The 13,057-nt window shown below is 38.4% G+C and overlaps 1 protein-coding gene across 1 annotated transcript; it reads left to right on the forward strand.

Moving 5' to 3' along the window:
• Positions 1 to 1,971: 1,971 nt before the first annotated feature.
• On the forward strand, positions 1,972 to 12,107 carry pgam1b (phosphoglycerate mutase 1b). The gene is made up of 4 exons (XM_056456414.1): positions 1,972 to 2,295; positions 5,954 to 6,228; positions 8,574 to 8,754; positions 10,712 to 12,107. The coding sequence occupies exons 1-4, from the start codon at positions 2,157 to 2,159 to the stop codon at positions 10,879 to 10,881; spliced, it is 765 nt and encodes a 254-aa protein (XP_056312389.1). The 5' UTR covers positions 1,972 to 2,156; the 3' UTR covers positions 10,882 to 12,107.
• The last annotated feature ends 950 nt before the right edge of the window (positions 12,108 to 13,057 follow it).

Raw genomic sequence — 13,057 nt, forward strand, 5'->3', positions numbered from 1 at the left:
TTATTGGGTTTTAAAAGGGAGGTTGCTTCACTTAAAAATGTGTAACATTGCATGTTATTAAATATTTGTAATATTTAAGTAAATCATTAATTTTCCTTCGGCTTAGTATCTTTATTCATCAGGGGTCGCCACAGCGGAATGAACCGCCAACTTATCCAGCATATGTTTTACACAGCGGATGCCCTTCCAGCTGCAATCCAGCACTGGGAAACATCCATACACACTCATTCACACACATACACTATGGACAATTTAGCTTATTCAATTCACCTATAGCGCATGTGTTTGGACTGTGGGGGAAACCGGAGCACCCGGAGGAAACCCACGCCAACACAGGAAGAACATGCATACTCCACACAGAAATGCCAAGCCCAGCTGGGACTCGAACCAGCAACCTTCTTGCTGTGAGGTGACATTGCTAATCACTGAGCCACCATGTCGCCTCTAATATTTAAGTATATCATTTTTTTTTATTTAGTTTTTTAATTGTTATATAACTCACTCATAAACTGTACAAATTTACTTGCTACGTAATATTTTTCATCTACATGCTAAATAAATCTTTCAGAATTGGTTTAAATATGCCTAACAACAGCACAGTACTCGCATGACTAGAAAAACACAATGCAACATTATAAGAAACCACAAATGTTCTAATTTTACACCAAATATTTACAGTATTTGTCAGTAGAAAATAAAATCGTAACATAAAAATATGGTAAATAAATATACATAAAAGTACCTTGCTATACATTTTAAGACAGGGGCCTACGCAAGAATATAATTTTTGGGGGATCCAGAAGAATCTAAATTCTCTGCACTATATTATTATTTTTAAATCATATGAATAAAAAATGCTTTGAAGACAATAATGATTATTTTCATTAATTATTAATTTCATTAATAATTATTTTCATTACATTCTCAGTTGAAATACTAATCAATGCAGTTCCTCCCAAAACTCTTCCTAAATTTTTTATACTTTAAACTACAAATCAGTGCAAATATTTTGATGCGCAACACGGAATTATGATAATAAAAGATAAATATTATTGTATGCAAGATGATAGTTGCATATAAAAGAGCAAACTTTTTTTGCCAATTTTAGTTCACCCAAAAATGAAAACTCAGAGCCATGTAGTTCCAACTAATTACTCACACCCATGTAGTTCCAATCCCCTGAGCTCTTCGTTCGCCTTCGAAAAACAAATTGGGATATTTTGGATGAGGTCCTGGCCTGGGGCTCTCTCGTCCTCCATGGACGGCGGGGATGCCGGGATGTTTGAAGCCTAGACAGGGACCAAGAACATTGTCAAAATATTCCATGTTGTTCAAGTGTAATCATACAAAGCTCCAAGAACACTCTTGATGACTATGTTCACCTGTACCTTATCTATAAGTGTCATATTGGCCAAAGTAAATGCAAATCCTAATCTGATGTAAATGATATAGACCTTTTTGAGGCATGTAAACAATAACAACGGTCCTAATGTATTTCCTGTTTTGCATTTTTAATTTCCGTAGCTTCCGAGAATTCAAAAAGGTCAACCTATTGATAAATTGTATGCAAGAAATATAATATGAAACATCACTGTGTTGAAATAACCTAAAACACAGTAACACAAGGTAGGAGAAAGAACTACACCACAATCATTAATAAAAAAAAATCAAAAGCTTTAGAAATATTTATTGTTCCTATGCTATTATTAATAATAAATTTACGAGATTATAGAATGATTTAATAAAAATGTAATAAAATATTAAATCTATTGTTTTTAAAACTTATTTTTGTGTATAAAAATTACAACGTAACACAAAAAATTAACAATAAGATATATAGTATGGTCACTACCCGAGAAAGTATAGAAATACACCTTTCATCGATAGATCTAAACCATGTATAATCAAAAAAGATGCTGATAAGCGGAGACTGAAGGTCGCGTAGTGACGTGTGTGCACGCGCGCGCTCTTCCTCCTGATAGGTCGCGCGCACCAGGAAGCGTCTTTCCTCCTCTCGCTTTCCACATTCACAACCGACCGACGACCTCCAGACTCACCGGTGCGATATATCCGTTCACCGCGTCACCATCTGTCATCTGCCGCTGTCTCCTTCACCCGCGAACATCCCGAGAGCGTCCGCCTGCAGATCTGCCATTATGGCCGCCTATAAGCTGGTGCTGATCCGCCACGGAGAGAGCGTCTGGAACCAGGAGAACAGGTTCTGCGGATGGTTCGACGCCGATCTGAGCGACACCGGAGAGGCGGAGGCCAAGAGAGGTGGACAGGCCCTGAAAGGTGATCCGGTGTCCTTGTGTGTTAGACTGATCTCCTGCAGACATCAATGTACTGCCGCATCACAGGCCTGCAGAGACACACACACACACACGCACACACACACACACACACACACACACACACACACACACACCTCATGAGGCTGGAGTATTATTATTATTGTTGCTACAAACTTCGTACAATATGTTCGTTCTCATTAACTCTTAAGCGACTGTATTGTGTCTGGTCGTTTTCACGTCAGCCTAATGTTAAAGTTAGCATGAAATCAAAATTTACAATGTTTATTTCGTAGCGCACATTGTTAGACTTTAAGCGAACACTTAATCCCTGAATCCAATGCTGTTTTGGTAATTTTTAATCAAAATCTGACCATTTGCCTCTTCACTTTGTAATGTTAGACTTTCTGATGATGTCAGTTTGACGGCTTGGGTGGAATTTGCTTAGCCACGCCCACTTAGAGGTTATGCTATGTTCACACCAGATGCGAATAAAGCGTCAATTGCGAGTGATTTACATGTTAAGTCAATGTAAAGACGCGAATAGACATCCTGCGGCGCAATACGCTTGAATGAGTCGGCATAAATCACGCTATTTGTGCGAATGAATCGGCGTGAGTTCAGCATTTGTGCGATTACCGCACTTAACGCACAAATTGCTTGTGTTGGAAAATCTGAACGTCAGCAGACATTCGCGCTGTGTTAACCAAATGCGCCTGTTGTTGGTGTCCCAGGGGAAAATCCTCCTGCTAACATCGGACAACAGTTCGGCTCAGCTCAGTCTGAAGTGTTGCTGAAAGCCTCTATCATCCAGGTATAGTTTCTGGAGAAGCTGATGAACTCACAGAGCTGGTGTACCTCTGAAAGGATCTAGTGGACTCTGTAGACATGATGCCGAACGAATCGACGTTGTTTTTCAGCCTTCCTAAAGCACATGAACACAACTATTCTCTCAATAAAATCCATGTTAGCCATTTAGCAACGAAGCTAGAGTCACCGGGCAGACAGAAGCCCTGGCCATGATGCAAATCCATGTCTATTAATAAGTGAACATGTGAATGAAGCATATTTGACGTGTGAATGAAGCTTTAAGCTGTGGTCACACTAAAGGTTGAGCTTCTGTCGTACGGCGCTTCGAAAAGGGGCGGGATTAATCAAGATGATTCGACATTTAAATTAAAAATTTCTGTCCAGAGAGGTCATGTTTTGATCCTCGATTGGTCTCACGCACTCAAGTGATAAGATTTCGCAGGTCAGAGATCACCAACTTTGAACTTTGCACCGCAGCGAACTGTGAAACATGACGAACGAGCTTGCGTTTCCAGTCTGACGCATTCGCGTGCGTAGAAAAAGTGCAGTGTGACCGCAGCATTAGTTTGTTGCAAGTGAAAGATGAGAGGAGGAGCACTAAATGAAAGCACCGCCCCCTTTTCAATTTTGCATTTCAGTTGGAAATAAGTCATCATACTGGAATAAAATTTACAATAATTAATAAAAATCGAATAATTTATCATTTATATAATGTATGATGTTGAAACGTTTAATTATTGCACTTCCACATAGTAAAAAATAGTACTGTCCACATTGTGCTGTTCTTCCTTATTTATTTTTGGTAACATATATTCAGCAAGGCAAGTTTATTATTATTATTATTATTTCTATTATTATTTCTATTATTATTATTATTATGTTCTATATAAATGCTTACGGTGGCAATTCAAAGTGCTTTACATAAACAAGAATAAAAGAGACGAGTATAAATAATATAAAAACAATTGAAAACAGTGTAAAGACAGTTTTTCCATATTCCAAAACACCGGTCTATCATATTTTCTCATTTTACTCTGGGACTTCCCCATTCTGGTGATCACCCCTCTGCAGGCGCCGAGGGTCACACTGATCACTCGATGCTAGTGATGTAACCGATTACAAATCTCGCGGTTTGGATCACACTACGGTTTTTGAGTCACGGATCAAACCATTTTTTGGATCAGCAAAAAAGGGAGGAGACAAATTTAATTTACTTTCCATTTCTACAGAAATATTACTGCAAAAACCATTGGTTTTAACAAACAACCCAGAACCTGTAATTATAATCGAAATAAAAATCAATAAATAACCAGCTGAAAATGCTCAATACGAAAAATGATCTTTGCTACTGTTGTTGATAATGCTAAATATAGAAATGTAACATCTTGTACATCATATTTATTTTCAATTATTGATTCACCAGTTCACACATAAAACTTCATTATAGGTGGATCATCTTTAAAAAACCTATTCAGTGACATCATTTTGATGGTTGTTTGTCGCCACCTGTTGGTTAAACAATGTAAGCGTCAAGTCCAATTAAATGGTGATTTTAATCTTTGCCATAAACATCAGTGTTTATATCTGAACTATAAACTGTTCTCTCAGTTCCTCTGCGTTACATATATCTAGCAAGGCAAGTTTTTTATTATTATTATTATTATTATTATTATTATTTCATATGTGCTATATAAATGCTCACAAATGTGCTTACAGTGGCAATTCAAAGTGCTTTACATAAACAGGAATAAAAGAGACAAGAATAAATAAAATAAAATAAATAAAATAAAAAACAGATGAAAACAGTGTAAAGACAGTTTTTCCATATTCCAAGACACCGGTCTATCATATTTTCTCATTTTACTCTGGGACTTCCCCATTCTGGTGATCACCCCCCCCCCCTCTCTGTGGACTTTTTCCGTACCTATTAATCTATTGGACGTCTCCAACAGATTCTATTTTTTTACCTACAATCGATAAGTTGAGCTTTACAGCTCTAATTACGTCTCCCCCAATTTCAACTTTCTTCTGGAAGTAAATCGCACGGCCCCTGATTTCTACCCCCTCCAGGGAGAAGATCGTTTTAGTTAGCCAAATAAAATAAAAGGTCTTGATATCAGCCAGACGCCAGGGACTTTAACCCCCTGCAACATATTATCTGTGGCGAGTCACGTCTCGGATCTCACTTAATTGCAGCAATACTTTGTGGTTGCCAATGCGTTGATTGGTGGTTATGGGTGTGTGCTAATGTTTGTTTATTAGTTTGGAGTCAACCTAAAGTTTTTAAAAAGTATCCCTGCATTTGTGATGATCTCTCCCTCATTAGCATAAACAGCCCTGAGTGAGAAGCAGCTGTCCGCCATTAGAATTTTGAGCTGCTGAAGATAATGTCAGAGACTAAGAGGATTATTAATGTGGAGATTTAGGATGCATAAATAAACACTAGTCTCCATAGACCGATGCATTCTGACACACTTATATTTACATTTTCAGGTTTTCACAGATATAACATTAGTCCTGTTTGAATCTGCCACTATGCTGACACACAGGCATTTGTAGCTCCGCCCTTCTTTGAAAAGAGCACAATCTCATTTGAATTTAAAGCGACAGTCAACAAAACACCACAATTTGTATTCAAGGGTCAGGTTCAAACAGTTCTAAACATTATTCGTGTGGTATTTTGAGTTGAAACTTCACACACACACTCTCCAGGGACACCAGATGTTTATTTTACATCTTGTAAAAAGTCTCATAATAGGTCCTCCTTAAAATATTTTCCCTCGTTCAATTTTTCTGATGTGTATCTGTTAAAATAACCTGACACTAAAGATGCTGTCTGATTTGTCCTGCAGATGCGGGTTATGAGTTCGACATCTGCTACACCTCTGTGCTGAAGCGAGCGATCAGGACTCTGTGGCTGGTGCTGGACGGCATTGATCAGATGTGGCTGCCGGTTCACCGCACCTGGCGTCTGAACGAGCGGCACTACGGCGGCCTGACGGGCCTCAATAAAGCCGAAACTGCTGCCAAACACGGAGAGGCGCAGGTCAAGATCTGGAGGCGCTCCTATGACATTCCTCCTCCACCCATGGACCCTGAGCATGACTTCTACACCGCCATCAGCAAGGTCAGAAAACAGACTCCGGGTTAAGGCTGATTTACACGTCTGTCATAGCCCTCGCCAACACTGCGCACCTCTAAAAAAATTTAACTACACGTCACAACGTCGCATAGCTCAATCTCTGTGATTGGTCAGCTTGGCATCGGTGATGAGTGTGGGTAGTGCTGAGAGCCTCAAACCCAATGTAGCGAGTGTTTACAAGTGTGGAATGCAGTGAAGGAGCTTCAGATGGAAACTTCTGTTTTGTGTTTACCTTTTGATTAATGTTGTTGGATGTCTGCTAGCTCCCGCCTCTTAATGAGCGAGTTTTAGCTACTTGTACATTAAGGTAGCATTCAGAAAAAACAAAACACCAGTGAAGAAACTCGACACAGAGGAACATAAAAACCTAGTGTTTCCCTAGTGTGCCCACTAGTGTTTCAGAAGTGTTACTCCAAACAACACGCAGAAGTGTAAATGCACGACTACACGTAAGGCAGGCGCCGAGGGTCATGCTGATCACTCGATGCTAGTGTCGTAACTGATTACAAATCTTACGGTTTGGATCACACTACGGTTTTTGAGTCGTGGATCAAACCATTTTTTGCATCAGCAACAAAGGGAGGAGACAAATTTAATTTACTTTCCATTTCTACAGAAATATTACTGCAAAAACCATTGGTTTTAACGAACAACCCAGAACCTGTAATTATAATCGAAATAAAAATCTATAAATAACCAGCTGAAAATGCTCAATACGAAAAATGATCTTTGCTACTGTTGTTGATAATGCTAAATATAGAAATGTAACATCTTGTACATCATATTTATTTTGAATTATTGATTCACCAATTCACACATAAAACTTCATTATAGGTGGATCATCTTTAAAAAACCTATTCAGTGACATCATTTTGATGGTTGTTTGTCGCCACCTGTTGGTTAAACAATGTAAGCGTCAAGTCCAATTAAATGGTGATTTTAATCTTTGCCATAAACATCAGTGTTTATATCTGAACAATAAACTGTTCTCTCAGTTCCTCTGTGTTAGTTAATTGTTTGTAACTCACTGAAAAAGTGTAAAAACTGAATCTCTCTCGATCACACGCAGATTTAAATGCAGCGCTCGAAGGATTAATAAACGTATGCAAATCATTATTATCATTTCTTATGTTGCGCGGGTTTGAATTGAGATTATGACGTTTTAATGTTTAATTGTGCAGCTTTACACTGAATGCATTAATGCAGGCTAAACAAACAGTGACAGAAAACACCTTAAATTAACAGCCTAAGAAAGCATTTAGGTCCCACCACAACTTTTTCTGTCATCATTATATTTTACAGGGAAGCCAAAATGCTTTAATACACGTGATTTGAGTGATGCGTGAGGACATCTTGTTATTGCAATTGTTATAAATGTTGGATTAACCTACGAATTCAAAAAAGTTATTAATCAGCGGGTCACGTGCGTTCCGAACTGTGGGTTGTGATCCGTATGGATTATGGCTCAATCGTGATGCGTTACACCCCTGCTCAATGCAGAAGTATTGGCATAGGCTGGTATAAGATTATTACTGTGTGATAACCTTGGATTAAAATATCACAGTATCATGGCATTGTGATTACTGCTCTAAAATATGTTCTTTTTTAAATGTATGGGTACAAAACAAATCCCCCCCCCCCCCCAAATAAAAAAAAAACCTAATGGGCAAATATATCATATGGATCATTAAATCTTGATGTATCACCTGCAGTAATAGAGAATCTGAATACTTTTTTCTGGCATGTTTTAAGTCCAGATTTGGTTTGCAGCGGTAAGTGACTGATTCAACGCAGGTTTCAGAAAATTTCAGCAATGTTCAATAACACTATTATGCATCCAGCTGAATTTTGTGACGTGCAGTAGACGATATTGCATTAAATTCTGCAGTCCCAAAGTCTTGGAGGGACTAAAACATGATTCCTGAGCAGCAAATCAGCATGTTTGACTGATTTCTGAAGGTTCGTGTGACACTTTTGAAGTATTTTTGGTGCAATTTATTGACCTTATTCTGTGATGTGGAAGTGCGTTTCTCCTTTTTACGATTGTTTTAGAACTTCTGATTCAGTTTCCAATGGTAGAAATGACTAGGAATAATAAACGGCAGAAAACGCTCAAACTACTTGCTCTACAAACAAGTGTGTTCAAGAGTATACATAAAAAGACTGAAATAGTATAATACGAAAAGATCAAAAAGCTGTTTTTGAAGTCCAAAATCAGTGGAAGTGAATGAAAGTCTCCACCCCAAAGGATTCTAATGGCTGCGCCCTCTCGTACATCAAGAATAAGGTCAATTAGATGTTGGAGTTTAATTCTGTGTTTGTCTGTGCAGGACCGGCGTTACGGGGACCTGACGGAGGATCAGCTGCCCTCCTGCGAGAGCCTAAAGGACACCATTGCTCGAGCACTGCCATTCTGGAACGAGGAGATCGTCCCGCAGATCAAGGAGGGCAAGAGGGTCCTCATCGCAGCCCATGGGAACAGCCTGAGAGGAATCGTCAAACACCTGGAGGGTGAGAGAAAACATTAAGACTTGTATTTTGGCGTAGATATTACATGATTCATCATCATATATATATATACTAGGGGTGTCAAAATTAATTGATTCTTTGATGCACCGTTGATCCAGACGTTATTGGTTCAGTAACCGGTTATTACATACTGACGTCATTTATCCCATATCAGACCCCCTAATTATTCACGATTTTTTGGGGGGATTATTTTTTTTCCGCGATTTTAAAAATGACGAAATTTGTAGTGGTAATAAATTTGCCGACAATTTTGCGATTAAAAACAAAATGTGTGTGTGGGTGTGTGTGTGTGTGTGTATGGGTATGTATATGTATGTATATATATGTGTGTATATGTATGTATGTATGTAGCCTAAGTAGCTTGTTTAGATCTAAAACAGATCTAAAACGTTAGGGATTAAGCCAAAGGAAGGTATAACTCTTATTTTCATCCACGATCTTAATTTCTTTCTCTCAGATATCACTCCCCAGAGCATCTGACATCCTGTACCTCACTCAGAACATGCGTTAAGCCAACCCCTACCTTAATACACATAAAACACATATTGCCGTAAAACTCGTTAATGACAGGGAAGAGTTAAACGAAAACATTTATCGATTTTACAGACATCATAATACCAGCCATACATGTAAAGCACAGTGACAAGTTCGGTCACATCCAGTAGCTGTCATCCTTGAGTTAATCTCCATCATTGTGAGCTGCTTGCTTTTCTGCCTATTCCATTGCTCCATTTGTTAGATGTTTCCCACTTTCTTTTGCAGTCTGAAGCGTGTCACCCACAAAACGGCCGATTCGCACTACAGGATGTCTAATCACATCTTTGCATTGACTTCACGTGTAAATCACTCGCGCTTCATCTGCGTCTGCTTACTGCGCAGGCTCCAAAACAATTCCCCCACTCTCCCACCCTTCCATGTAATGTAATGCTTGTGACGGCGCAGGTGAGCCGTCATTTTTCGAGAGACACTCAAATACATCACATCTGTAAGTCATGTAAAACAATTTATTGCAAACTGAAATAAGTCTAATTTGATTATATGGTTTGGAATTAGATGTTTTATGAGATTATTTACATGTTTTGTGATTATTTTGCGTTTAAATTAAGAATTTTGCTGGGTTGCTACAATTTGCGACTTTCAGTGATCGCGGAATCGCCAGAAATTAGGGAGTCAGCTATATGCGCAATATCGCGGTAGCTTATTATATTGATGGAGGTGAGCACAAGTAATTAAAATGCTCCAACTAGATCAGCTGTGATAGCAGTGGCTATTCTTCAGTGTCCACGTCACTTCTCAGTCAACGGCGATGACCATTAGAGCCAATCACAGCTCATTCTGTTAAGGGTGTGAATACAATGACCAATCATAGGCGTTTAAAAAGCAAGCGGGATTATTATTTACATTTATGCATTAGCTCCAAATGCTCCTGTCGTCTTCTGTGCCTCTACATGCTTTGAGCAGATCAAATTAGTTCACTCAAAAATGTCTCTTATGCATGTAAATATGTATTTTACTATGCTAAATGTTGAAAATGGACCTGTAAATCTGACTTTACGAAAGGTGTAAAAGCCCTGAACATTCCTAATTATACTGTGAATTAAATGTTTAGCTTAATTAAACAAGTTATTTTTTAGTTTAAATTTTAACACTGAAATCCCTGTGCCCTACATCAGTGTTTCCAACCCTGTTCCTGGAGGCACACCAACAGTACATATTTTGTATGTCTCCCTTATCTAACCCATTAACTTCAGGTTTTGGGGACTTTTCTAATGTTCTGCTGAGTTGATTCAGGTGTGTTTGATTAGGGAGAGGTTGAAAATGTGTACTGTTGGTGTGCCTTCAGGAACAGGGTTGGGAAACACTGCCCTACATGATACATGATGATACATTATATCTTATATAATGCTGCGGTGTGGATTATCCCGTTTGTTTCCTCCAGGAATGTCGGAGGAGGCGATTATGGAGCTCAATCTGCCCACGGGGATCCCCATCCTGTATGAGCTGGACAAGAACCTAAAGCCTGTGAAGCCCATGCAGTTTCTGGGGGATGAAGAGACCGTCCGCAAGGCCATGGAGGCCGTCGCTGCGCAGGGAAAAGCCAAGAAGTAGGGCCGGATTTCACAAAACCCTCCTCAGAAACACAATCAGTGTTTTAACATGAGCCAAACCAATGACCAAACATTTACAAAACACTCTTAAAGAGACAGTTCACGCAAAAAATACAATTCTGTCATCAATGTACTTGTTCAAAACCTAAGTTCCTTCTATTGAACAGAAAAGATGTTTTGAAAAATGTTGGGGACCTGTAACCATTGACTTCCATAGTATGTGTTTTTCCTAGTATGGAAGTCAATGGTTACAGCTTTTCAGCATTCTTCAAAATATCTTCTTTTAAGATCAATAGAAGAAGCCTGAGTTTCTTCTATTGAACACAAAATAAGATATTTTGAAGAATGTTGGAAACCTCCAACCATCGACTTCCATATTTCTGTTTCCTACTATGGAAATCAATGGTTACAGGTTTTCAGCATTCTTCAAACTATCTTTTTTATGTTCAATAAAAGAAGCCTGAGTTTCTTTTATTGAACACAAAAGAAGATATTTTGAAGAATGCTAAAAACCTGTAACCATTAACTAGAAGAAATAGAATAGAAGAAATGGAAGAAACTCAAACCACTTGAGTGTGTAAATAGTGAGTAAATTTTCATTTTTGAGTGAACTATCCCTTTAATCGGGACCATCCTAATACAATTCAAACCGCTTGAAGTGTGAGTGTGAATGCGGCGAGCTGAAATTATGTTTATATTTATTTTAGCTTTATTTAGTCCCAGTAATCCACCACTGCACATTTCAGAAGATGGCACTTGTGTTTGTCTGCGGTGGCGACTGTTGCCAGGCAACGACATATATTAATGATCAAGTGGGCTGCTTTTTTCCCCCATCTTCGGTGATTCATGTTTTTTTTGTGCTGCTTCTCCATAACACCCACAGAGATGATCTGGAAATATCCCATAATTCTCCCACATCTAGAGTCAAGAAGTGAGTTTTGCTTGGTGATTGTGTATTAGAATGTTTTGTCACTGATTATGTGGTTACTGTCACTGTATGTCGAAGTCCTGCTGTCGTTTGTGTGATTATAATAATGCATTTTGATCCTGCGGATGTTCACTTTAATAAGTCAATATTGAATATTGTGCCCCAGAATATAAATGAACACTGTTTTTTGTTTGTTCCTTTAGTATTTTTCGCTTGTAAGTTATATTGCTTGACTGAAAGACGAGAGTTGTGTGTTATAATGTGCAATCCCTAATAAATATTATTGGCTAACGCGAGCAGAGATGTGGTGTTAATGTGATTTTTTTGGATTTGTTAATCATGAATTTTATAGATAATCATCATATAAATCAAACATATATCAGTATAAGTATAAATATAATGACTTGTTATAATAATAATAATAAAAACTTAAATTTTTGTTGCATTTAAAGTCTGTGAAGCGAAAGTTGCTGAGACTTTTATTTCTGTATGTTAATGTACTTCCAACTGAAACGAAATATTAAGCAGGGGGCAGGGCTTTTTCATCACTCCCTCATAGCGAATTAACTGTAAGAGGGGTGTGGCTAAGAATACTGTGGCTGAAGTATCAAACTGATGTCATTAGAGAAAGGCAATCCAAATGCAGAAGCAGATGCTCAGACTTAATTGAAGATGACCAAAACAAACTTTTTTCAGCAGATTAATATAAACAAGTGTTCTCCCAAAGAATAGCGGTGTGCGCAAGCAAAGTAAACATTGTAAATTTTGATTTGATGCAGACTTGAAGTGATTATTTTTGTTATTTGTACAAAAGCTATGGTTAATTTTCAAAAATAATAAGTTAATATGGGTGGTGTGGTAGCGCAGTGGGTAGCGCTGTCAGTTGGTGTTTCTGTGTGGAGTTTGCATGTTCTCCCCGTGTTCACGTGGGTTTATTCTGGGTGCTCCGGTTTCCCCCACAAGTCCAAAGACATGCGCTATAGGTGAATTGGGTAAACTAAATTGTCCGTAGTGTATGTGTGAATGAGAGTGTATGGGTGTTTCCCTGCAATGGATTGCAGCGGGAAGGGCATCCGCTGCGAAAAACATATGCTGGATAAGTTGGTGGTTCATTCCGCTGTGGTGACTCTTGATTAATAAAGGGACTAAGTCGAAGGAAAATGAATGAATAATTTAATATTGCCATGTTAGTCATATCTCCTATTATAAAATAAATAAAAACATATTGTAGAAGGCCTTATTACCACTA

This window comes from Danio aesculapii, chromosome 1 (assembly GCF_903798145.1).
Source record: "Danio aesculapii chromosome 1, fDanAes4.1, whole genome shotgun sequence".
Lineage (NCBI taxonomy): Eukaryota > Metazoa > Chordata > Actinopteri > Cypriniformes > Danionidae > Danio > Danio aesculapii.